We start from the raw sequence: 27,223 nt of genomic DNA on the forward strand, positions 1-27,223 counted from the left end.
TGCAATCTGTTGCCTCAATTTTATTGAGTAGCTATTGTTGATCTTTTTTTACAGTGTATGCATGCATGTTCATTCACACTAAATGCCATTGTTTAGATTACCTGGAATAGTTGTATATACGGGTTTCATAATTATCTGGGATTGAATCGTTATCTATAGACTATAGCTGCTGTCCGTGGTGCTGACATTGACATTTTAAGCATTGTGCTAAAAGTGAACTCCTCACAATATTGGTCAATTTATAGGTCATTAGAGTGTCAGAAATATCTATCTTTTACCCTTTCTATAATTCTTTGTTCAAATATTGTGTTGTTTTAATCTTTTTTTGTTTATTTTATTAAAGTATTATTCATGTATTTTTTAATTTATGTAAAATATTGTACTTGCAACACAAAGTGTTTTACAGTGATGAAAATACATGACATTAATAGGCATAGAATGAACATAAAAACAGGAATAGAAATATTTAATTAATGTTAAAAAAAAGTAAAATATTATGTAAATATAATGCATAACATTAAATGGAAAATAATGAATAATGATAATGAAAATAAAGTTAAACATTAAAATCAGGACCCACATTTGCAGCATGTACATACGCATCAATAAAACTGCAGCAGGCTTTTGGCTTTGCCCGAGAATCGAAGAGTTTTGGGAAGAGGTTAGTGTATTAGTTCAGGTTCTATCGATTAGACTAGTTCGGGAACCAGAATAATTTTACCCTCTGCATATTTATACCTATGTTCATTTGCTCTATACTCATGTATTCTTTTTTGAATGGATCCTCAAGGACTCTTGTTCTTAAACTATGCTACCTTTGGCCGCCATGTTCTTGTATGTTTGCTTGTTTTATATTTTTCTTGTGACCTATGTGTCAATTTTGTAAAGCAAAACTCAATAAATATATTATTGAAAAAAAAACTAACTGCAGCAGCATCAAAAGGTCTCCATTCTTTTCCTTTCTTTTCTTTTCTTTTCTTAGTTTTTCAGAGAGAAAACTTAAAATATTTTGCTTCCAGTACACCGTACCACTCGACACAGAGAAATATTTGATACATTTAAGTGCAAAACATTCAATTAATAATAATAATAATAATATCATATATTGTAATCATTTATAATACATTTAAATAAAAAACAAATACAAATGCATCGAGAAAGAAAGAAAGAATACATCAATATTTACTATTACTACTACTACTTCCAATGAATATAAATTAAATTAATGAAAATATTTTTAATCTATTTATTCAAACGCTCTTTTATTTATTGAATTGTGCCTTCTTTATAAGGCACATTGGGAAATATCCCTCAACTTTCCGTTGGTAAAGTTAAATATTCTTTCTTTTCTTTTCTTTTCTTTTCTTTTCTTTCTTACATAACTGGTGACAATCTTTTTTTAAAGACAGTATTTCCCTCACAGAGCACTCTTAACCAATAGATGCAGAAAAATAATTGATTTGTGTCCTATTCATTCATCATCTATGAATTTATTCTAAAATATAAAATAATAATAATATATAATAAATAAACATTTAATCACAATTATATGATATTAAACACAGGGCTTCATATCCGTCACCTTTATGAAGGTACTATATCGTCACCCTGTTAAAATAATTGCCTAACTCATTTTTTCAAGTTTTGCAGGAAACACAAAAAACTTAACATATGACATTTATTGATCATTTCATTCAAAAATGATGTAACAAAGGATGGCTATTGGCATAGTAATAACACTGTGTGTAAATTATGTAACTTCAGAGAAATAAATGACTTAGGCAATTTTTTGAACATGCCTTTGTGACTTAAGCAAGATATGGTAACACTTTATTTTGAAGGTGTCTACATAAGAGTCACACAAGCCTGTCAAGTATCATGAGCATTAATGTTACTTGTCACACTCATGTCACTTTTATGTCGACACCTTCAAAATAAAGTGTTACCATATCTTGCTTAAGTCACAAAGGCATGTTCAAAAAAATGCCTAAGTCACACTTTATTTTGACTTAGGCAATAATAAAGTCACACACTTGACACAGGCCATTATTTTAAAGGGGTAAAATCACATGATCTGCTCAACTGAGGATGTAGGCGATTTTACCATAGGTGGCCGGCGTCATGAGGAGATGATTTAGGTAAAAAAACAAACAATTTTGACAAAAAATGACTTATTATTATTTTAACAGTGTGACGATATCCCTCACCTTTATGAAGTTACAATACTCTTTATCCAGAGTGCAGTAGTCATTATAGCCAGTTTTGCAGCATCACTCACTCCTAAACTCCTGAAGGATCAATGTCCTCCGTGGCTGTAGACCTGCAGCGCCCCCTGCAGGTGGACAGGTGAGCCGCAGCCCAGCGGACGGGATAACATTGGTCCCCATAGAGACAGGCTCCTACAACACCGTTAGACCCGCTAGTCCTCTCTCAGAGGGCGGCGACAGCCTCCGAATGAACCAGCCGGCTTTTGGACGTTATTAATTTCCTCGAAAACAGACTTCCGGATGGTTGCCAATCAGATTTTTTTCTTATTATTGGATTAACGGCCAGCCAGCAGTCACCAGCCAGCAGCCGCAGCAGCTTTATCCTGAGAGGCCGGAGATTTGTGTCTCTGGACGGGGAGGAGTCCTCTGTTATTTCACCACTATAGCTGAAGCCAGGGCCAGCATGTCGGACATTTATTAACAACACATCTCAGACACAAGGCTGCTGACGGCACCCAATGCGCTCTTAGAGGTGAGTCTTTGTCATGTATTTCGGCTGAAATGTATCTGTGTGTGGTCGTAGTGTAGCTAGCTAACGGAGCTAATGCTGGGAACTTAATGGTGATAGCTGGGTGTTGGGTCATTCATTGGTCAGCCTCGACTGCACCTAAATTAGCTACAAATATACAGCAACCAAAGATGCTAATATTCTATTACATTTTAATAGCTAATAAACATGAATTAGCTCTCATTTATGTCCAAAAGTGCAGCCGTTCTTCTCCTTCAACCACATCAGCTGATCATCAGCTGAAACAATGCATATAAATCCTGTTTTGTGTAAGATTTAAATTCATATATAATTGCATACGAGTCCCGGTGACATGGTGACAGCAGTGACAGCACCAGCAGGTTAACCAAGGTGAGTCTATGTGTAGTATTTTATATTCTCATCAACAGCAGGTGCTGTCAGAGCAGACCCACCAGGCCCGGCTTGCTTGTTGTTCTTCATCATATCGATGATGTCATGCAATCGGCTGCAATCATGTTTCTGTGTGTCTCTTCCCGTGCAGGATGGATGTGGAGGTGAGTGCTGGCAGGGACAGCACCTGGAGGAGAGCAGCGGCAGCAGCAGCAGATGATGCAGGTGGAGGAGGCATGGAGGCTCAGGTCGTACCTCTGGAGCTCTACGACTCTGCCAGAGCCAAAATAGACGCAAATCTCCGCTGGCTGTTCGCCAAAGCTTATGGTATAGGTAAGGATGAGTTGACCTTTCACTATCTGGACTTTGAACCATGGTTGTCACATTATGCTGTGCTTTTATTTAGTTGTTTATAGACTTTTTTCACGGTAAGACATTTTGACACAGGTGAAACTAATTTCAGTGTCACAGTGTGCACAATACTGGAGCTTTTAATGTGCTCAGTTACACTTGCGCTTTTCCTACTATGGCAATTTAAAAATATCTTCTGTTAAATAGGCTCTACTGGAGCAAATACCCACTGTGCATGAACTGAGCTCAGGCTAGCCGACTGTTTATGTTAGCCATCTAGCAGAGAAGTGATTCATTTGCCTATAGCCTGATACAAATATCAGTATCTGCATATAGCCTATAGTTGCATGAAATGTTTGCTTGGTGTAAATCCTGTTAATTAAGCCTGAACACTTGCATCACTTTCTTTGTTGGCATCTTTTTCATAGACCTTAGCTAGTCTTTTGAAGTACATGTATTATAGCTGATATACTATCGGGCCTGGTGTAAAAAAAATACTGTGCAAAATGCAGACATATACATTGACTAACACTTTGCACAAGATGATTTAGAAAGTATATATGTCGTTGTTGTTGTTGTTGTTGTTGTTTTTTAGCATTCTGACTTTATTAGAGAGTGTAAAGTGGAGATGCAGACAGTAAACATGAATCAGGCTATGACATGTAACAAAGGTTCCTTGCGAGAATCACACCAGGGTCAATGTGGTTATACTTTGTGTAGTAATAGTCAGTTAATTAATGATAAGTGGCTTGACAGAAATTTAACAACAACTGTGATATACAATTGACCCCTTAAAGTGCAACTTGTAGGTTGGTTAAATCAGTGTGAAGGAAAATGATAGACACAGGATTTTCCCAAAAAGTAAATATGAATACACCCTACAGTGACGCCTTGAGTTGTTTTTGTAAGACATATTTCATTTGTGCAACAATAAAGAAACTGAATGTGATGTGGGCTCAGTGAGAGCAGCCAGTGTAATATATATTATAATAATAAAATACAAAATATCAAGCTATAACTAAACTAGTATTGGTAATATAGTGTATTAATTCTTACCAATAACAGAAATGCGTATGTATCTATCAGTGGTATCTTGCACTACCTTATATTGTTATATGTTATGTTTTACAGTGATGAGAGAGAAACTATATATACAGTATAAAAATCCTCTACTGCTCAACCAAATTTCTTTTCATTATCTTATGTGATGGCTGAATTTAACTAAATTTATTTGGGTTTCTGACTTTGTCATGGAGAAAATAAGACATTTGATGAAGTCACGCTGGGGTTTAGGGAACTGCGATTGTTTTTTTCCCCCTGACATTTGATAGACCAAAATCATAGCAACATTAATGACAGAGATCAATCAGCAGATTAATATGAAAGTAATCAGCAACCGGAGAATAATAGCAACCTTATAAGGAAGTACTAGTATTACTGTCTGATATAATAAAGACCTATCTGCAGTTTAACCCAGGAAACTGTTAAGTTAAGGCAATAAGCCAATCATAACTTCAGTAGGTAGATGACTTTGCTCATAATAGTCACACTCATTAAATGTACATAATTTGTTTTGGGAAACTGTGCCTTTTCTCTTCTCTAATGAAAATGTATTTTTCATTTTCTAATGTGCTTTTAGTGCTTTGTTTTAAAGCGAGATGGACCATCTCTGCAATAAAACACTGCAGGAATCAATAACATTAATGGCAGTACAGGTATAGATAATACAGCAAAATGCATGAACTATGACTGTGCATAAAGGGATTCAGAAATAGTGTTGTAATCATATGGCTTAATCATTATTCAGTCCAAAAAAGACAATGTATATACATTTTCTCTACATCTCCAGCTCCCACTTTGTAAATCATGCATTAATGTGTGAACAACTGTCGTATATACAGTGATAGACTTATACGTTCATAATTATAAAGCAAGATTCAGATAGTCATTTGCTTCGTTTTCAGTTTCTTTTCTTTGTCAAAAATATAAACAAACATCCTGATGAAGAAGACAGCAGCATAGCAACAACAGTCCAGAGCTTCATGTTAGCGAATGAAGACTTAGACCGACATCTCACGATCAGCCAAAGTCTTTTATACACGGGTCACTGGCCTTGCCAGCTCTGACGAGGTCTACTAAAACATTAAAAATGATCGCTCTACATGGCCGAGCTGTGAGTAAATGTCTGGAAATTACTCCTTGAATGTGGGTTTTTGTGTCACTCACTGATTGCTCTTTGGAGCTGTGCTCTCCCTGATTTTATCCCCAGTATGACACTGAGGAAGGAGACACAGGGAGATCGTCCAGTAGAGGAAAACTCTTTGTCATCATATCCATTTTATGAGCCAGACATACTGTAGTTAAAGTGTGTCCTGCCTTGCAGAGGATGACTCAGTAAATTGAGTCTAAGAGGGAAACAAAACCCCTGTAAAGCTTGTAATGTGATCAGGGAGGCTTGCATAAAAATGATCAGAGACACACCTTATTTTTTAAAGTGATGATGTCCTCACAGCTGGAGCATTTTTTATACTTATTGCCAATGCGATCTTGATATCTTGAGCTCTGTGCTGCTGGTTAAAGCTTTACCTCTCTGTTACCCAACAGGGCAGAGATCAGATGCCCATAATAAACACCAAACCATTACCTTTCTCCCCCGTCAAGCTTCTTGCTGCCCTTAATCTGATTGGTTGATCCTGACGTCACAGTGTGCCAGGGACACTTAGGAGCCCTTTACAGCAAGATACTTCTTGAGCTTTCTTGCACAAGCTACACTATCTTAACTTCATTTTCAAATGGAATGGACAGTATGTGTTATATTTATCATAACTTTTAGATGGTACAGTGCATATAGTAAACTGCAAAATGTAACTGATAGTGGAAACACTGAAATGTATTATGAAAAAATGCATTAGCTGTGGATTGGTCACGTCATGGCTAATACCCTTTCCACCTATGGGAAAATTTGCCACCTTTTATGTGGATGTCCAATCAGTGTTCATGCTGAATATACTCAACTGAAACAATAGGTTCCTTAGTGTGTGCTATATTGACAAAGAAGGCTAAGTTGTCATGCTCACGAGGAGTGATAGCAGGTACTTATAGTTATATACTTGATAAAATAAAAACATATAGGCTCTGTAGTCTGAACTCTTTGCGACTTTATTCCTTTTGTTTTTTTTTCCTTTGACAATAAAAGCCCAACCTAACTTCATTAGAACCATTAAACCTGCTTAAACTCAAATTAAATACGGTTGAATATCAAGTCAAAACACATAAAATTGTTTCCACTACCTCCTCTGTACTTATATTTTGGGACGCAATTGGGATGCTGTTGGAAGTATAAATAGTTTCCAATACAAGTAAAGAGAACAGTGCGTTTTTTGGCTACAGAGATAAATACAAACTTTAGTTGGATGAAGTTCTTCCTCTCCTCCTACGACACCACTGTCATGTCAAATGATGACGCTGCGTGCATAAAGAACAACAGATTTTGCAACTGCAAACTCAGCTTTCTCAGTCAACATAGCACACACTGAGTATCATTTTGCTTTGATCAACAACATTCACCATCAACACTGTTTAAACATCCCTATGAAAGGTGGCTAATTCCCCTTTTAATTTGGATGCCGATAACAATCAGGTGTAGGATCTGTGCATCCCTGAACTTTTGCTCTCTCTTTTCTTACTGACTAATGTCCGCCTACTCAGTGGTACCATCACAATGATGCAGAGCCAAAGCTGATATGGGATTAAGATTTATGAGGGAATGAAATGTTGGGGTGAGCTGTCTAGAATACTGTAAGACAGCTTACTGACTGGAGCTTCTGAATATATAAGGTCATCTGATCTCTGGCAAAATATTGGTGAATTATAGCAGCATTTGGACAAAATGTCCACTTACGCCTAATGTACTAAATCCAGAATCACATTTTATTACTACTTTAAGAGGGCTTTAGATGGCTACATTCCCTTAATAACCCTTTAATATCTGCAACTAGAAGAGCATGTTCATGCCCTATCTTGCAATATTAACAAGAATTTTTTTTTGGATCTGCTCCAAAATTTAACGGATTCTTCTTTGACCCATCATTCACCCTTCCCAAATTTCATGAATATCTGGCCTGTTTTCTATAATCCTGTTGACAAACGGAGAGAAATGCATCGGTGGTGTGTTCCTGTTTTGAAAATATGTCATGTTGAAGAACAGTGTGTTTGTTTTTTCTGTTTGTTTTCTGTGACACAGGCCCTGGTCATTGATAGTCAGTGATGAGGTTGGACGAACCAAAACAGTTTTATTAGATTAGAGTTCAGAGCGACCAAACTGCTGGGAGGACTGTGTGCTGTTTGTGTGTGCTGGTGTGAAAGACAGCACAGTCACATGTTTAAGTGTTTAATGGGATTGGATCTGAAGGCTTGTGTCTTTGTCCAACACAGCCTGTTTGTTTACTCATTGCAGTTTTATTGAAGAAACCTCACAATCTAATCTAAATGTCATTACTATAAACCAGGAAAATTAGCTTTTTCTTTGCTTTTTTTCTGATTAGAGATGCTCGTGTTTAACATTTCACAAACTTCTCCCAAATTTAGCTCATGATTGTTTAATGGTGAAATAATAACCATACTAGCTAAACTCAAAAAAACAAATGCTTGAAGTACAAAACTGGAATAAATATTCTACAGGATGAATATACATACTGCAAGCCACTGAAAAGTGTGTAATGGACAATTTTGATGAAATTCAAATGCATATTTTCTAGTTTCCTGTTTGCAAACATAGCTTTTAATGAATATGGTTTACTTACAAAACCTATATATTTCAGATATTTATTAGACAGTGATTTAGAGGTTAACTGATTAATTGGTTTGGCCGATAACAATAAAATGTTTTTAAAATTATTGTTGTCTGCAAAACTCGGCTATAATAGAGGCTCCATACTCCATATGAAGATAATTTATATATAAATGAAAGTTAACGTTATATAAAACACCTTTATTCATAAATTTAGAGCATTATATGATTGTTGGTTATAGTAGAATATGAATGCATTACACTAAAGATAACTGTTGCTTTGCTGAAACCATGTTGTCTCTGTTTAACTCATTCACTATGATATGATATTATGATAATATAGTTTAGGGCCACTTTTCCTGAAAATAGCTGCATTTAACTCCTGATAATAATCCAAACAACTATTCAACAACCCGCAAAATGGCATTCGTAGTTTTGACGATAAATCTGCTTTTTCCTGCTTCAAACTATTTCATCCAGTGTAACCAGTTCATCCAAAACACTCCAAAAAAAATAAATGCATTGCTCATTTATTTACTGTATAAGGACACTCGCTCTGTGCTGACTGTTAAATGTGAAATATTGACCGAGTAAGTCGGAGAGTGCATTGGCGAGCAGTTGGAATGACCAGTAGCTCATGACAGACTGTAAACGGTGGAAATGTCTGTGGGTGTTTGATCCATAATCCCCACTCGTCCCTGACTCAGACTGCTTAAAGTGCAGAGAGCAAGTTTATTGCAGTAAAGGATAGCAGCACTGCGCTGCTGTTGAACTTATATCGCCTCCATACTTGAGTGCCGTGTGCATGCATCAAAGCACTTTCTGATGAAAGGCACAATTATCTGGAATTTTAAACCAAGTTGGCCGCCAATAAGACTTACAACAGGAGGAAAAACCCTGATATTAATAGAGAATGTACGATTGTGTGTTATGCTGAATATCCCAAACTGTACTCGATTCTAACAAACTAACAAACATTAACTACATAATGAGTACAAAAACATGCCTAAATGTATAAAAATGTTTATTTACATTAAGTGTCAGTGGATATAGAGAGGATGTGTGCTGTTCAAGAGCTATACACATGGAAACAAAAAGGCTTTTTTAACTAAAAAACTTGGCTGCATATACCAGCTTTTTCTTTTTCAGACTGTGTCCCTACAGAGTGCATCTGCTTAAAGGCTTGTTTCTCCAACATACTACTGTCTTCAGGAGAATTCTCCATGAAGCCTTTGTATTGTAGAGAGTAGTTGTGTCTTTCTCTGCAGAGCCCAGACTCTGACAGCCCTGCCCTGACTGTCAGCAAGATCTCTGCTCTGCTGATCAATCTGACCTTGTGTCTGAAAGAATAGGAACAAAGGCTTTCCCCCGCACCCCCTCCTCTTGATTTCCCCACACACATATACCAGGGTGGGCTTAAATGCTTGGATCAGGTGGATGATAAATATTTAAGGAGTATTAGCATCTAGGATTAGAGAGGAGCTCCTTCCTCCCCCTCAAGTTGTCCACACACACACACACACACACACACCCACACACATACACTCCAACCTCCTGATGTCAGGGGCCATAAAACGACCTAGTGAGCAGGCCTTGGTGAGGGGATGAACCAGCAACCCAGCCCCCACCTTCAGCCGTGTTGGCATTCCCATCTCCATCTCCACAGCAACCGTGGAGGATGAGGGGGCATGTTGGGACAGCTGAGGAAGTGGCAGGATAAAGAGAGATGTATTGCGGGAGGAAGACTTGCAAAAACTAGCTTTTGTTGGGATAAACACAAATGAGATGATGCAAAATGAGTATTTTTTCCCGACATGCTCTGGGATTCTCATGTCCATATGGCAACACTACACAGCAGCACAGAGTGAGACGGATACTGTAGGTGGACGGTGCCAAGCAAGCAGTCTGTTTTCAAAGACACAGCTGAGGTTTTCACGGTGTGCTGTAGCCCGGATCTGAGCCTGCCGTGTGTGTGTGTGTGTGTGTCTTCCACTGATGGATGCCTTATTTTGTCTGTTCATCTCAGTCAGCTGGCTTTTAACGTGAAGCTAAATGGGAAAAGATGCTGTTGTTAAGTGGTTCGATGCTGATCCAATTATCATCATTTATCCTCTTTTTAAGTGGGTATTTTAAAGCCTGTATCATGTTTTCTTTGTTTGGTTCTTATCATTCAAGATACAGTTTTGTTCATGAGTTGCTGAGATATTGAGACACGGTGTTACAACAGCAACACGAACAGACAGGACATAAACACGGCACCAGATTTTCTAAACCACCTATTTTCAAAGCGAAACCACTGCTGAATGTATGTTAAGTGACCATAGTGCATTATAAAAATGTTTGTGTTTGTATGGTAGGTCATAGTTGAACCACAAAGTATTTTAGCACAATGCAGTGGATGCTGTCTGATTGCCTTTGTGGTCTGCCAAGAAATCAAAGTGCATCAACTATAAAGCTGGAGGCAGCAGGCTGTTAGCCTAGCTTACCATAAAGACTGGGAGCAGGGAAACAGCTAGCCTGGCTTTGACTAAAGGTAAAAATAAAATCTGCTTATCAGGACCTCTAAATATAACTATTTAAAGGGATACTTTGTCCACTAAAAATAATTTTGTTTTAATTACTCCCGCTGCATTACCTTGTTTTTTTCTTATGGAAATTCATGTGTTTGGGAAGTATTGAGCATACGACTGGATAAATGACACTTTGATTATACTGTGCAAGTTGTGTGAGAGTGCAAATGTTTTCGTCTAGTTTTGTTGCTGTTAAAGTCAGTCCCCATATACATCAATTTCTTTGTATTTATTTATTTTTTGTTCACTGTGAAGGCATGCAAGATAAACAAAATGTATTTCACTAGTTATCGTGGTGAGTAAGTGATATACAGATAATAATTTGGTGTGAGAAGTATTAATTTAAAATGGTATATATATGTTGTTTGAAAAAAATGACAATTTGTGATAATTTCTTGCAAGCTAGCAATGTGGATGCTGGCTGTAGCTTCATACCTGGAAAGTCAATCATGTTAAAGAAAACTAAGCATATTTCCCGAAATGTTGAAGTATTCTTTTGAGCCATTTTGACTTAAGTGGGCATGCTCCGATATCTCTACAATTCACCTGAATGGCAAAATGCAATCAATATTGACCGTGATGGAAAAAGCTGTGATGGAAAAAGTTGCTAAAATAAGTTTTTAAAATAGTTTGGAAATCTGCTTTCAAAGGACATTTTTAACATTCAGTATTAGTAATTAAGGAAATGCACCTGGGTTGTCTTTTGCCCTCATCATATACATTACAACACCAGTTGTTGCTGAATATCACAACAGCCTTCCTGTTTATTGCTTCCTAAATCTACCAAGAAAGTGCTGGAAGCTAAATTTCGTGAGTGCTCCAGGCCTTAACTCTGGATTAACGTGACCAAGGCACATAGAAATAGCTGCCCCATGTCTGTGTCCACGAGCAGGAAAACACCCTGTGGGCTGGGACGACACCATCAGCTTAAGTATCACCACTAAGTCCTGTTAGCTCATTGGCTTAAAGCCTCTGTTCCACCTATGGGGCCTTCAGGTTTGCTGCCTGGCATGTTGTTTAACCACTCGGCTCTTGCACTGCTTTCTTCTTAGACAGTCTAATACCTTGAGATTGTGTGTCCTGCGAGATTCTCTGTTACGTAACATGGTGAGGCATTGGTGGACACGTGTGTGTACAGAAATAGTGCATGCGATGATTTGTGACTTAATACAACTTTAATTGGTAAAAGAAACTCTGGCTGACCCTGCATGTCTCACCAAGCAGACATTAACTTGATAATACACGCATATATGTCCTTCTTCCCAGATCACATTCCTGCAGACCTGCGGGACCCCTTCTATACCGACCAGTATGAGCAGGAACACATCAAGCCCCTCATCATTCGCCTGCTGCTGTCTGGAGAGCTCTACTGCCGGGTGTGTGGCCTCATCCTGCACGCGGAGCAGGCCGCTGCTCTCCAGAGCCACCAGACTGTCATCCAGGCCCTGTCCAGGAAAGGCATCTACGTCCTGGAATCAGACAACACACCTGTCTCTGAGCTGGACCTCAGCTCAGCTCCCATCAAGATGGTGAGTAACTTTACCTTATGTCTGGTGATGGACCAACATTAACTTCTGCTCACACAACATTAGTCACAAATGACTAGCTGGGTAAGCAAAACAAAGCTAAAGGGAGAGTGAATATTGGGCTCAGGTTCATCAGGTGATCAGACACACGACTCTGAATAAATGCTAATGCTTCTGTTTGTTTTTGCTAGATGTGTTAAAGGTAATGTTGGCTAACATATTTGCTATATAACAGCTTAAAATGATAGCTTGTTGCACTGCCCCCAGGTGGCAATCAGTGATTACTGCTTTAACTTTTTACTACAGTAAAAAGCTACTATAAGGACTGACCTCATCACATAAAGATAAGATTGGGTTTAGCTTTCCATTCTAAGACTGTTTAGGGACCCCAAAATGCGGGAAAAATTGCATGCTTTTTGCCTCAAACTGCATAGTATTAGGATTATTATTAGGTGCAAAATTGGCATGCCTGTAAAAGGGAGACTTGTGGGTTCCTATAGTTATTTTTTGAACATATCTTTATTATTCATTTCACATTCATTAGGTCTTATTCACTTATTGATATACAGCTGGTTTGACATTTAACTACCCCACTAACCATACCACCACTCCACTAACACAGTCCCTCCAAAATGGTACATGTAGCACAGTCTCAGTTTATAAGCATAGTTAGATATCAGAAGTATTCATAAGTAAAAGTAAAAAAATACATAAATAGAGACAAAAAAGCCTCTAGCCTCTAGCCAACAACCTTTGGTCATAATCAAGGAATGTAGACCATACATGATAAAATATGACAATTTTACCTCAATACCAGTATGTCCAAAGGCAAAAAGTTAAAAATGACTATCATTCAGATATCTTGAGGTGAGAGGTCAAGGGACGCTTGGTAAACAGCCACTACCTCTAGCTTTAAGACTAAGCCGATTATACCCTCTGAAAGACAATATCTCAGCCTGGTCCATCGACGGGCTGTCGGATCGTACAGAGGTTAAGAATAGTTAGATAATATTGTCCAAAAATGTTAATTTGAATGTAAATTAGGATATATTATCTGCAGTAGTATAACCCAGTGAACTGGCAGCCCACACTTGCCTTCTGCAACAAGCTAGTGTGACTTTGCTTTCCACAGCCGAATATGAGCCAAGAGTATTGAAATAAATAATGCACCAGTGGACGTGAGTGTTTTTGCAGGTTTTAGGTACTAAAATATTCATGAAGAAAAATGAACCAAATGCTCAGGAACTTTCATTTAATATGAACCCAGTCTCATCGCACAGGTGTAAGAACACAACAGGCAACAAGCTGGCTGGGCAGCAGCTGCAGTTTATATAAGATAAGATAAGACTATTTATTCAACATTGGGGAATTCAGTCATCACAGCAGCTTAAAATACAGACGGGGGAGTTACAAAGATATAAACATAAATAAAGACATATACACATAATATATATGCAATATATGCACATTATATACTTAAAATACTCACTGGCTGCTCTTGGACATTTGCCATTCGTGTTGCACATGGGGTTTGTATGTCATATGCTGGAATATGAACAACAAATGAAAAATATATTTTGTATATATATGCAGAGGATATGCATATAAAAGTAGTCTTTGCTCGTAGCTGCATAGTTTTGTAGTGAGCTCAAGTGAAGAGACTCAGACCATCATTACACGTTATAAATTATTGTTAAAATATAAAATGAAATTATCATTCTAATAAAAAATAAATTAAAATAAATGAATGTGCCAGGCTACCAGCAGCAGAACACACACCCACGCATTCATTTCACACAGCTTTGGCTCACCTGCAGCCTTTTTGCACTAATAAAAAACACAGTGTGAGTCATACAGTAATGACACAGGGATCGCCTCACATGGAGGCAGATGAGGATTTTGCTGTTCAAACTCTGCATGTCTCAGGTAGGAAGTTCTGCCCTTGTCTCCATGGCAACTCAGTGATGGAGCATCTCTTTCCTCTTGTGATTCTAGAAATTGTTTTGTCTTCAACAGAAAAAACACACATGGTGTATGCACTACTATATATAATGCAGTAAACGCATGCAATGTACTCACCAAAATCTTTGTTTGCAGAGCTCCCACGTGCACCTCATCGATGCCCTGATGACGGCCTATATAGTGGAGATGATCAGCATCGAGAAGGTGGTGTCCAGTGTGAAGCGTTTCTCAAACTTCAGTGCCTCCAAGGAGCTGCCTTTTGATCTACAGGACGCCATGGTCTTTTGGATCAACAAGGTAAAAACCAGACATTGGTTTTTAAATGTTTGTGCGTTTTTCCATCTGTGCTGACGAAGAGTGTGTTTGTTACTTTAGGTGAATATAAAGATGAGGGAGATCGTAGAAAAAGAGCTGAAAATGAAGCAACATTTGCTGGAGTCCCCCAGCCACCAGAAGGTAACAGCTTGTGTGTCTCACACCCTCTTTGTCCATTACTGTCACTTTCTCTCACAGCTTCCTCTCTGTTGAATAGAGTCTTTCTGTAGTGATTCTGTTGTCTTTGTTTATTGTCTGTCTGGCTGGGATTTTACACTCCTGCACTCTGTCCCTCACTGGGTGCATTAATTGTCACGTGTGTAGGTTTAACTATGGGATCGGGCTTGCATTGTGACCCAATGGCACAAATCTGCCAGGCAAAAATCAGACAGACCTCCGTTTTCTCATAGTGAAAGCATATTGTCAGAAAATATTGCTTGAAATGTTTTTATTAATTATTATTATTGAACTGTTCTGGGGTTACTTGGGGTTCCAGAAAATATCTGTATTGACGATAACCAGAATATTTAAAAAAAGAAATGTTGATATGTTAATAATATACATATGGTATATAACATTATATATTTTGCAAAATTGGTGCCTTTAAAAGTATGCCGAATTAGCTATTAGTAGTTTGTGTTTGAAATGTATCCATGCATGTACAGAGAACAATCCCTGAATGACTTTGATACTTAAGAAAATTTAAAAACATGATAATTCTCAGGATAGTTCTGAGGTAATAAGAAACCTTTTTTTATCCATGATTTCTGAGCAGATTTATGTATGTTTATTTGTGATGGAGATTGGAGATAATGATATTCTAGGGACTTGTAAATTCCACTATTTGTCATGTCTGTGTGTTCATATTTTACTGACTCTGCGCCCCCTACAACTCTCCCACGCCTCTCTGGGGAGACATGCCTCACAGTTTGAACACCTCTGCACTTTGTTGACTCGCCTTGGTTTCAATCAATCAGTCAGAGAAGGTGTATTGTTGGTGTCAGCACTGCCAACACAAACTGTAATGTACTCTTTGAGCTTTAAATTACAACACAGACAAATGCTGTTAATCGTCACTTCTGCTAACCCTGTCCACTTGCCTTTAAAATCAGATCTGTCTCCATGTTAAAGGAGACAATCTGATTTCTTGTCACTGTATATGACCCTTGACTTGTCTGCTGCTCTTCCTCTTTGTGTCTCCCCAAACTTTCCTTTCCTTTCCTCCTCTCCCTGCCTCTTGGATACTAGTCTCCCTCCAAATGGTATTGGAAGCTAGTACCTGTAAGTTCACCCGCTAACCGTGTCCTGTTGAGTGTGTGTCCGAATGTGTGTGTGTGTGTTTCAGCGTTAGATCATAGAGCACAAAAAAGGAGGCAACAGTGCCCCGAAATGGCAGAGGAACAAACAGCAAGCTCACTACTCCTTTCCCCTTCTCATTAGCTTTCATTTTGCTTGAAACATTTCAGTAAATCCTGCAATAGTCAGCTGTGCTTTCACATTCATCACCTTCCACAGCCCCCTGTGCCTTCCTACAGTGAACTACCAGGCATTTTTAACTCACTGTTGCAATACTGCAAAGCAACCTGTATTGAGACCATTCAACCACTCACGGCTTGCCTCATTTATTTTCATTAACATCCCTCCAATCATTTCTCTGTTACCTCACCAGCCTGATATAATGCATGCTCTGGTCGGCTGCTTATTGGAGCCTGTGGAGTTCTCTCGTGTGGTAATATACTCATACCATTGACCCTCTTGTTTATTTCATCCTGACCTTTATTGTTTTCCCTTTTCTTGTCTTGTATCACCTGCACTGACTACTAAACCCACCTTGTGAGTGAAGGCACACATTATTATATCACATGACAGGTCAGAAGCACAAGCTGCCAGTTAGACAGATGCCTACTCAGCAGTAGGGCTGGCAATATGGCAGAAAAGAAAAAAAAACACTCAGAGTTTCTTGACACCACACCTGATTTACAATCAAGTTTTTTTTTCTTAACACAAGCTAAAAACGACAAAAGAATTGTGAAATATATATGTGAAAGAGAGCCAGAGGATAATTTACACAGTGAGAAATGTTTGTGTGTGAGCATATGACTCAGTGTTTGGATTAGGTGTATTTGTGAACTCTATTTAAACTTGTACATTCTCTTCCTGTGTAGGTTCGTTACCGCAGAGATCACCTGTCAGGCCGGACGCTGCAGCACTTCCCCCTGTTGGATGACTTGTTGAAGGATGTGAGTGACGGCACGGCTCTGCTGGCTGTGATCCACTTCTACTGCCCAGAACTCATAAGGCTGGAAGGTACGGTAACATTGGGCTCCAGATTAATGCCAGTTTCATGTCTGGAAGCTAAATATAAAGCCGGAGCCAGGAGACTGTTAGCTTAGCTTTAAGACTGGACGAAATGAAATGTATACGTAAATGTAAACAAATCGGCATACAAGCACCTGTAAAGTTCACCTTTTAACACCTATTAGTGCATTATAGATCCTTTTTTTATACCTACTCTAAGATAAAGCTGTTTTTCCTCAGCATACAAATATGAGAGTATTGATCTAATTCTCTGCAAGAGAGAAAAAGTGTATTAAAGTGTATTGCTTTAAGGTCTCTCATAAGAAATACGTTTTAAAAGATTTAGCTTGAGGGTATGGCTGTTGTCCTGTTCTGTGCAGATATCTGTCTGAAGGAGGTCCCCTCCATAGCAGACAGCATGTACAACATCCAGCTCCTGCAGGAGTTTTCTAATGAATACCTGAACAAATGCTTCTATCTGAAACCTGAGGACATGTTGTATTCTCCGCCAGTACTGAAGGTGAGCACCCACTTTACAACCAGACAAAAAAGGCTCGAAAGACATTATTGAGTCTTTCTCTTGACCTTAAACTTGATCATTGTGTCTGGCAGAATAACGTGATGGTCTTCATCGCTGAGCTCTTCTGGTGGTTTGAGAGTGTGAAGCCAGACTTTGTGCAGCCCAGGGACCTACATGAAATCAGAGATGGTATAACACACTTTGTACTTTAATAAATATGTTTATCAAACTGCCAGGGGCTCTGTTAAACAATGGTGTATTATGTTATAGGATCTCTTCTCATGGTTAATATTCCCTTCAACCATTTTACAGTGAGATTGCTGCTGCAGCCTAAGAGTTCACGACCCCATATTCCCATCTCCAACGTCACCAAGCGTAGTTTCCTGACATCATCACACTCTGCTGACGTCTTGGCCACACCCCCGAGCCCCGACCTCAGGTAACATCCGCTAACTGTGTTTCCCTTGTGACTCACTAGGGCCTTCTATCATTTTGGCTGTGTCAATGCATATCGCATACAATTTGGCATGTTTTTTTCTTTTTTGAAGTTCAATCTCAGGGCTATAATAAACTGTGAAACAGACACCCCTTTGGAACCCATTAAAAACATAATGGTTGATCCCCAAAGCCATTCCACATAAAAGCATGCATTATACTGTTTCAGGGTTTCATCTGGAGCTCTGGCTTTAAATGTTGATTTTCACAATCTTCCACCAGATGGAGCTATGATCTCATGTTTGCCCTGTAGGGCAAACGCTTTCTGGTTTCCACTGGGGTTATTGTTGCTGTTTTATGGAACATTGCAGTGTTGATGCAATGCATTAAAAGCAATGTTGTTACTAATAATTTACATACCCTAGACGGAAAAAAAAATCTTGTAGCATTTAGTATACAGCAATTATGTAAACAAACTGGGATTTAAAGAGTTAGCATTTTGAAAATGTAACAATATTTGTTAGTTATGATCAGGACTATTATACATACATATTTTTCATTTTAGGGGCTAAAATCAGACCAGATTAACATTGAAAACCAAACCTCTCTTCCTCTTACAGCTCTAAACAAAACCCCTTAAGCCCATCCCACTCCTTACTGCCCCTGAGACAGAGACAACAGAAGGTGGCTGAGGAGAGCACTTCAGGTAATATGAAATAATATTTACTCAGGATTCAGTGTAGAGTTTGCTGCCTCAAGACACAAACAAAGTTCTTCAAACAGAGAAAAATGATAGGCAGGATAGAGAGCAGGACGAACAGTCTGATTGTTCTTTGAAGGTGGAATGTACCGAAGATGTGATGTTGTCTCTTTCCTTACTTGAATGTCCACTTTACACAAAATAAGACAATGTACTTGATTAATTACGGCATTTCATGGGATTATTTAGTGTTGTAACATCTAAAAGTTGTACATTTCTTCTTTTGTATCAGATCTTTAGGAGTCAGTTTAAGATTATTTCTAGAGAATTAATTCCCTTGTTGTAATGTGGCTCATATTTTCTTTGTATAGAGCTGCGAAATAGGTCAAACTCTGTGACGCGTGACACGCAGCATCAGGGCTCAATACTGGCCTGGCCAGAGAGGAGGCCGAGGTGAGCAGTGCGATTACAACTTTCATTATTACTGTACTGACCACAGTACAGCAGGTATAACAGACATTTGTTCCATGATTCACAATACTTAGCTCACATTAATCATCTTTCTCCCCCCTTCCCTCCCTGTCCAGGCCTGTATCCCAGCCGGTGCCCTACGCCCTGCATTATCCTTTGGAGGAAGACGCAGACAGCATTAGCCTCGCTCGCTCCATCAGCAAAGACAGCCTGGCTTCCAACAAAATGTGCATTACTCCAAAACACATGCTGGGTCCACATCTGCCACAACACAGACTCAGCGGTCAAAGCCTGCTCAGTCACATGCGCATAGAGGATGAAGAGGAAGAAATAGAAGAGGAGGAGCTGGTCGCTGTAATCCACCCATCTGCATTTTCCCGCCACCGACTTGGTAGTGACATGGAGCAGGATGAGCTAGAAATCCCGGGTGCAACCTTGAGGGTTTCTAATGCACGTTGCTCTCCCCGCCTCGACATGGGTCCCTTCACACCCGACCACCCTACAGACAGCTACTATCTGGAGCCTCTGATGCCAGCCGTCCCTAAGCCAGCCAAAGAGAAGAGCATCAGTTTGAACAAGGAGGAGGAGAGCGGTGAAGGGCGCTGTAGAGCAGCAGCAGCCACCAGGAAAACACCCACCAACCTCTCAAGCACCTCACAGAGAAAAGCCCCTGCATCTGAGTCAAACAGAAATACCTTTACGCCCATACATGAGGCAGAATCAGTCCCCAGCTCTCTCAGGCCTCCCACAGAGGGGTCAGCAGGCACCTCTCAGTCTGAGAAGAAACAGTCCCCAGGCTTTTTCCTTCATTCATCAGGAGAGCCAGACCGCCAGAGTCCTTTCTCCTCCGGGCTGGAGGTAGGACTTGACTCTGACTCTGACATTGCAGACCTTGAGGAAGACGAGGAGGAGGAGGGTCAGATGGAGCTGATTAAAGAGGTGGTTAGGAGAGGAAAGGGGAAATACTTAGAGCAGGGAGAGATGTGTGAATTTATAGAGGGAGAGGGTGAGTCAGCCAAACTAAGAGAAGACCTGAAGGACAGTGAACGGGACGATAAGGAAGGCGGCAGTGGGCGCTCGAGCCCTTGCCTCAGCACCATATCGTGGGCGAGCAGCTGCAGCGCTTCAGGAAGCACCAGCGTCAAGATGACCAGCTTTGCAGAGAGAAAGCTCCTTAAACTTGGCCTGCGTGATGGATTCTCAAGTACCAGCAGCTCTCAGAAGACCACACCAGATGGTTCTGAGGTTGCACCATTTCCCCCCTGGCAGCTGAGGAGCGACAGCACCTCTGGCTGGCTGGGGAAGGAGCCGAGCTCTGTGTTTGGGAAGACTCTAACAGTGAGTCCCCCCGTAGTGCCTTCAGAGCTGCTGCAACTTCACATGCAGCTGGAAGAGCAAAGACGTGCTATTGAGTATCAGAAAAAGAAGATGGAGACCCTTTCAGCACGGCAGCGACTAAAGCTCGGGAAAGCCGCGTTCTTGAACATCGTTAAGAAGGGCGGAGGGAAGAGTGACACGCTTCCCCTGCCGCTGAAACACTCCCAGACGTCCTCAGAACTAGCTGACAGGAGTAAAGCGAAGACCCAGTCATGCAAGGATGACTCTTGTCTTGAGGCTATGAAAGTGCAGGCAAAAGCAGGTCAAACAGAGGCGGGGCAGATGAACAAAAACAACAGGTTGAACACCCTATCCCAGGACAACGGGGCTGAGCCTGACTTGAATGAGTGTTCCCACTCCATAGATCTTCTCAACGAAGCTATTAGTTCCATTCAGCAGCAGATGATGCAGCTGTCTTTGCAGCAGGACCTGCTGATGAAGCGCGTGGTGTCGCCTCCAGAACATGCAGAATCAAGCCCGAGCACAACCCTGAACACAACACAATCACCACCCTCTACCTCAGACTCCAGATCTTTTGCAGTTCACTTTGTAGATATCAGCGGCAGCAACACTGCCCCGGCTCGCCGTCCTCCAAAGCTCAGCTCCAGCCAACGCAGCAAAGCCTCGGAGCAAAAACAAAATAGAGAGAACAGCAAAACGGCTTCTATAAAGTCTAACACTCAGTCCCCGGAGTGCAGAGAAAATTCTGCTGGATTCCAGGAGAGGAGTAATATTGAGAGCACAAGGATTAAAAGAAACACCACCTTCAGAGTCCGAGAGGATTCAGACAAACGCAGCAGTGAGGGCACTGGGTGCCTCTTTGACACTACATTGATGTCCCCCTCACAGACTGCAGAAGAAGAGGAGGAAACAGTTGCCAATTCAGGGAAAGAGGCTGCGAGTGGAGATGAGAATGCCAGGGCCAAGGGTCTTCTGATCGAGGTGGACCTATCAGAGATTAAGGATCCAGCGGAGGACGGCAGTGCAGACGTTATGGACTGCACAGCAGAAGGCGAGCAGAAGAATGTGCTGGGTTTCTTCTTTAAGGTAAAATTGGCTCATTAGACTTCACTGATTGTGAATATCAAGAGTGCCGCCTGGGAAATATCATCAGTCATTCAATGATGATCACTGTGTTTTTGTCTTCCAGGATGACGAGAAAGCAGAGGATGAAATGGCGAAACGTCGTGCCGCTTTCCTCCTCAAACAGCAACGTAAAGCCGAAGAGGCGAGACTGCGCAAACAGCAGCAAGAAGTTGAAAGTGAGGTCAAACGTGATGAGATCAGGTACGTTTTTGTTTCACAGAGGGGTGTACGGTACACAAAAATCACAGATCAGTCCATACTCCAGTTTAGGAGTCTCTGTGCAAATAAATATATAAGGATGTCTTGTTTTTATTTATTTTGAACAGACAGAGGTAGCATTTTTTTCCGAATATCTCTATATAACACTATAAAAACACTTTTCCAAAATGCAACAAGTCACAACTAAATCAAATGAACGAAACTGATATACAAAATAAATAGAATAATTACAAAATAAGAGGACTATCACAAAAATTCCACCTTGGAAGTAATCAAACATTTACCATCCCGGTGATTGGCACATCGGGGCGATGCTGTTGAAGCATGTTCGTTGTGTTTCCATTCACTGATGGAGACACAACAAACATGATCCTCGTCTTATACACAACTCTCTCTCTGTTGCTGCTGTAGCTGACTAGGAACCCACAGGCGGGTCTTCCAGCTCTGCCGTTTCAGTAGCGCTCTCTAATCTGCTTGTAGTGTTAAAAACCTCACCAGGTTGATTACAGCATATGCCTAAAAGAGTCTAAGCAAAATTTGCACTTGTAGACTTTAGTTCCACATTGCCCCCATCAATCTACATACCATCTATTCTGCGTGAGGCTGTGTGAACCGAACCGTGACCCCTGTACTGTGACAGTTTAGTGTGAACAAACAAACCATTGCAGCCGTAGTTTCACATACTTACAAATTAATTCTAAGGGTGAGGAATTGTCCAAGTCTTCAAGAATGTGTGCAGGGGTGTCTCTTTGTCATGCAGTTTAATTCTGCCTGTCTTAACATGAAGGCGTAAGGCAGAAGAGGACCGTGTTCGTAAGGAGGAGGAGAAGGCACGACGAGAGCTAATTAAGCAGGAATACCTGCAGAGGAAGCAGCAAGCGCTGATGGAAGAGCAAGGTCTGGTCAAGCCTCGCCCACGGACTAAATCCCGCAGGAGCAGGCCTAAATCACTGCACCGTGAGGAATCCAGCGGCCTATCCAAGGGATCCACCACACGTAAGAACCTTTTAAACAGCGTGTATCTTTGGCGATTGCTCCACGTTGTCTTCGTCTACATGCTTATAGGCTCCGTGTGCACAGTGTATGTTCTGTTTAGTTCTTTTGTGTACACTCGCTGTCATCCTCTGAGTGTGTACATGTGTGTTATGCAGGTGATTCACTGAAGAGGTCCATGTTGATCAAAGCCCAGGGCTCAGCAGCAGGCAGCAGGGGAGGTGAACCTTCTAACCTGCTCTGCATGATGTCAAATCAATATACATACACAGTCAACCAGAATAAATGATGTGAGAAACCCCTGAGGTGTCAGCTATGGATGTCATTCAAGGAAGATCCCTCAGTCTTTTCACTGTAACTGATTCTGGCTTATTTATGATCCATTCGTCATTTTGTTGTCCTGCCTATTATGCAGCTTCTGTTCCTCATTTGAATCACAGTATTTACACAGTAGAACAGATGTGGAACGGGCAACAACAATGTTATTTTGTTTAGTAAATTAACTGGCACTAAATCCTATCTCTGTAATTTTCAGCTGATCTGAGCTGCAGTTATCGAGGATCAACGCTTTCTTTGGCGACTGAGGCGGACAGCGTCATCTCTGGAGGGGCAGAGTCACAGAGGTGAGACTGAAGGAGATTATCTTGTTTTATCTGGCTTATCAATGTAGTCTTTGATTGACCTATGAGTGTGTCTTCCAGGGCTGGATCTGTGTGCTCTATGGAGTCGTTTCCCATGCTGAGCAGGGCGTCCAGCAGGAACATGGAGAGAGACTGGGAGAACGGATCTATAGCTTCTTCCATTACTTCAACTGAGTACAATGGTAAGTAAAAATGCAGGAAAAGACTGCATATTTATTTATTTAACAAACTAAATTTGTCGATTTAAACTCACCATCACAGAGCAGCAGTTTGTGCAGAAAATATTCAAACCAAAGGCTAGAGAGGGAGAAATATTCCAGATTTTTGCACTTGCTTTAAATAAATTGTTTTAAGGTTTTTTGCCAAGAGTTAGATGAAGAAATTGAAGCCATGCTCATGTCTGTAAAGTTAATACGAAGCCAGAGCCAGCAGCTACTGTTTGTTCACAGAAGTGTGAGAACAACAATTTGTGGTTTTACGAGGGAAAGATGTCCTTGAACTATTTCTTGATTTCCTGGACTCTTGCCTTTACCACGAAGTTGCCAAGCAACTAGCAGAGACCCCGGGAAGTCACTTGCCTGATATCAGGCAGAACTGTCAATGTCAGGACATTTTTTTCCATCTTCAGTCTGACAATGCCTCCACTTTTACAGAGGCCAGATGGTAACCCTCGCTTTGCAAAACTCTCGCAAGATGGTTGAGGTTAAGCATTGACATCCAATGGTTGAGGTTCGATAGCTCGTCAGGCTGTTTTAATCAAGAGTTTTTCTAAATCTAGGCTCTAAATAGGGCTGTCACATTCTCCGAATCCATGATTTGATTCGATCTTTAGATTTTAAAGTCACCATTAAATTTGAAAAATAATTTTAACACTGAAGGCTTAGCCTTTGTTAGAATAATGAGTCTTGGTTTTTAAACATCAACAGATAATTGGTTTTAGGTCCTGACAACTGTCAACTTACATTTTCAAATGATCCTTTAAAAAGATATACTACATGGTATAAAGTGTGCTTAGAATTACCATATTTTTCCTTGAATGTAGCATCAAGGCTATATGGTCAGATAATTATTTTTATACATTACATACACATTTTTACTCTACCTCATACAGTTACACATTCAGTCTTTATGATAAGCTAATTGAATCTGCTCCCAGCTCAAGGCTTCATAATGCACGGAAATGAAAGCGTAGTAGTCAATCTTCTCTTCTAGCTTAGCAAGAAAGCAATTGTGCGTATTTAAATACACTTAGAGACTTATGCATTTATGCATTTACATCATTAATCTTTTTCCCCCCCCTTTTATTTGTTTAAGGTCCTAAACTGTTCAAGGAGCCGAGCTCCAAGTCCAACAAGCCAATCATCATCAATGCCATTGCTCACTGCTGTCTGGCTGGAAAAGTCAATGAGACCCAGAAGAACGTTATTCTGGAGGTCAGTGTGATGTCACTTTAAAATAGTTCATTAATGGTAATTATTTATCGTGTAGGTAATTATTTATCAAGTAGTATTCTTAAATTTGCAGTTGTAGTTGCAGAAACTATATTTTTGTGTGTGTTCCACTGATTGCAGGAGCTTGAAAAGTGCGAGTCCAATCACCTGATCATCCTCTTCCGTGACGGCGGGTGCCAGTTCCGCGCCATTTATTCGTACTCCCCAGACACAGAGGAGATCATCAAGTTCACAGGCACAGGGCCGCGCAGTATCGGCCGGAAGATGATCGACAAGCTCTACAAATACAGCTCGGACCGCAAGCAGTTCAACATCATCCCCGCCAAGTCGGTGTCGGTCAGCGTGGATGCCCTGACCATCCACAACCAGCTGTGGCAGGTCAAGAGACCGGGGAGTGCAAGGAGGAAGTGAGAAAGATGACTCTTGTTATAGTTTATGTTCTACTGTTGGGCAGGACCCAATAATTTCTGAGATGATTGACATGTGATCATGTGACTGACATGTCATCAGACGAGGGGGGGTTAGATGTTCTTATTAACGGAGATGTCAGTCTGTGGCAGCGTGAGAATATGAAACACCTGCCAACTGAATGTTTTCTTTGTCTCGTTAGCTTTTTATTCTGCATGTCACACTTTTAATTTGTGGGTACATCCTGCATTGATTAGGCAGTACTGATGATTCCTATGTAGCGGTGCAAGGAGATCAAGTCGAGGACTACTGAATCTACTCACAGTAGAAATCATACTACTGATACCAAGTGCAACTACTGACAGGCAATGGTGGACATTCACTTGATTATGCTATTTCAGCTTGGCAAAAAAATACCCAACTGCTGTGATTAATCCAGGCTCCACATACAGAGCCCCAATTATTCACCAGTAACTTGTACTGGTCAGTGCTTTTATGAAGAGGGAACTAACTTTTTATATGTAAGTATGGAATGGATGTTAGTGAGTGGTAATGTCCAGTCTTGTTTTCTATTTAGTGTGTTTGCGGAAGTGTGTGAGTCTTTGTGCTAGGGAAGGGGAGAGCTGAATGCACCGCTTGTGCATCCTGGTCATAGACTGTGGAAAAGAAATGAACGTAGTCACCGTGATGAAGCCTCAAATTTTGCTTTGCCATCACCTTCTTTGCTGTTTGGAGCGAGAAGTGACCATATTTGGATGAGAGGGAGGAGTTAGGTTATCCGTTAATGCTAGTGTCATCCTTTTCCTTCTGCTTATTCGGGGCTGGGTTGCGGGGGCAGCAGGCTAAGCAAGGTATTCGAGGCGTCCCTCTTCCCAGTAGTGTTTTTAAGGTCTTTTTGGGGAACCTTGAAGCGTTCCAAGATCAGAAGAGATAAGTATTCTCTCCAGCGTGTTCTGGGCCTCTTACCAGTTAGACGTGCCCGGAACATCTCAAATAACAGGAGGCATCCTGATCAGACGCCGAAACAACTGCCCCTTTTGAGACAAAAAGCAGCGGCTCTACTGCTGTCTGAGATCGACTGTCAGGTTAGAAATGACAACTTGTAGAAAGCTTCTTGTTGTATGGCAGCCAGTGTTGCAGTATTACGTTAACTCTCATTGCTAGTGCTCTAAGCCAAATTTAATGATTTTGGCGGACAACTCGTCAGTTGAAAGTGAAAGAGATGGATATTTTGTTTTGTGTGTGCACTTTCCCTGCACAGAATTCAATCATGTCCTTAAGCATATCCTGCTTTATTATCTATTTTACTTAAAATGGGACCACAAGTTTAAAAAAAGATCATCATGCTATGTTGAGACTTGAAACTAGCAATTGAGGCCATAAACTCACTAGTAAAATGTTTACTGAAGTTATAAATCAATTGAAAAGTAAAGTTACTTTGTTATTGATTTTTATTAAATCTTACTTCTTTTTGCAACCAGTGCAGTCGCCCCCTGCTGGCCTTTAGAAAGAACGCAGGTTTCTAGGCACTTCTGCATTGGCTTCACTTTTTAAACCTGGAGGCTTCGTCCACTTCTTTTCTACAGTCTGTGATCCTGCTCTGAATGTGTTCTCTCACTTTCTTTATTATGCTTTAATACTGCAACAAAACTATGGAGCAAAGCAACAATTTTTATTTTCAGTTTGGGAGCTGTGTGCTGCGGTTACAGAAACAGAAGAGAAATCATTTTTACAGACGGGGAAATTGTACTAGTATTCCAAACAGGAAGCGCTTCTCAGACTCAGTGCATTATACGTTTTCAGTAGTGCATTATATATACTTATATTCCAGCACCAGTACGAGCCACCTGAGATCCCTGACTGGCTCATACTGCTGAACCAAAATGAACCGAGCTATGCCACTGAGCCGTTTGCTGCTCATTAACTGCTCACTGATTTCTTTCTGGTGAGACGTACGGTTTTAATGTAGCTTCTGGCGCTCAACA

At 40.5% G+C, this 27,223-nt stretch overlaps 1 protein-coding gene across 1 annotated transcript; it reads left to right on the forward strand.

Annotated features, from left to right (window-relative positions):
• The first annotated feature begins 2,340 nt into the window (after positions 1–2,340).
• Positions 2,341–27,223, forward strand: camsap1a (calmodulin regulated spectrin-associated protein 1a). Its single transcript, XM_059358090.1, has 19 exons — positions 2,341–2,739; positions 3,278–3,459; positions 12,103–12,365; positions 14,460–14,621; positions 14,700–14,780; positions 15,888–15,920; positions 16,805–16,946; positions 17,318–17,457; positions 17,550–17,646; positions 17,770–17,896; positions 18,513–18,598; positions 18,964–19,045; positions 19,180–21,487; positions 21,591–21,727; positions 22,533–22,741; positions 23,274–23,361; positions 23,440–23,561; positions 24,694–24,812; positions 24,951–27,223. The coding sequence occupies exons 2-19, from the start codon at positions 3,279–3,281 to the stop codon at positions 25,239–25,241; spliced, it is 4,668 nt and encodes a 1,555-aa protein (XP_059214073.1). The 5' UTR covers positions 2,341–2,739; position 3,278; the 3' UTR covers positions 25,242–27,223.

The sequence above is a fragment of the Centropristis striata genome, chromosome 19 (assembly GCF_030273125.1).
Source record: "Centropristis striata isolate RG_2023a ecotype Rhode Island chromosome 19, C.striata_1.0, whole genome shotgun sequence".
In the NCBI taxonomy this organism is placed as follows: Eukaryota; Metazoa; Chordata; class Actinopteri; order Perciformes; family Serranidae; genus Centropristis; species Centropristis striata.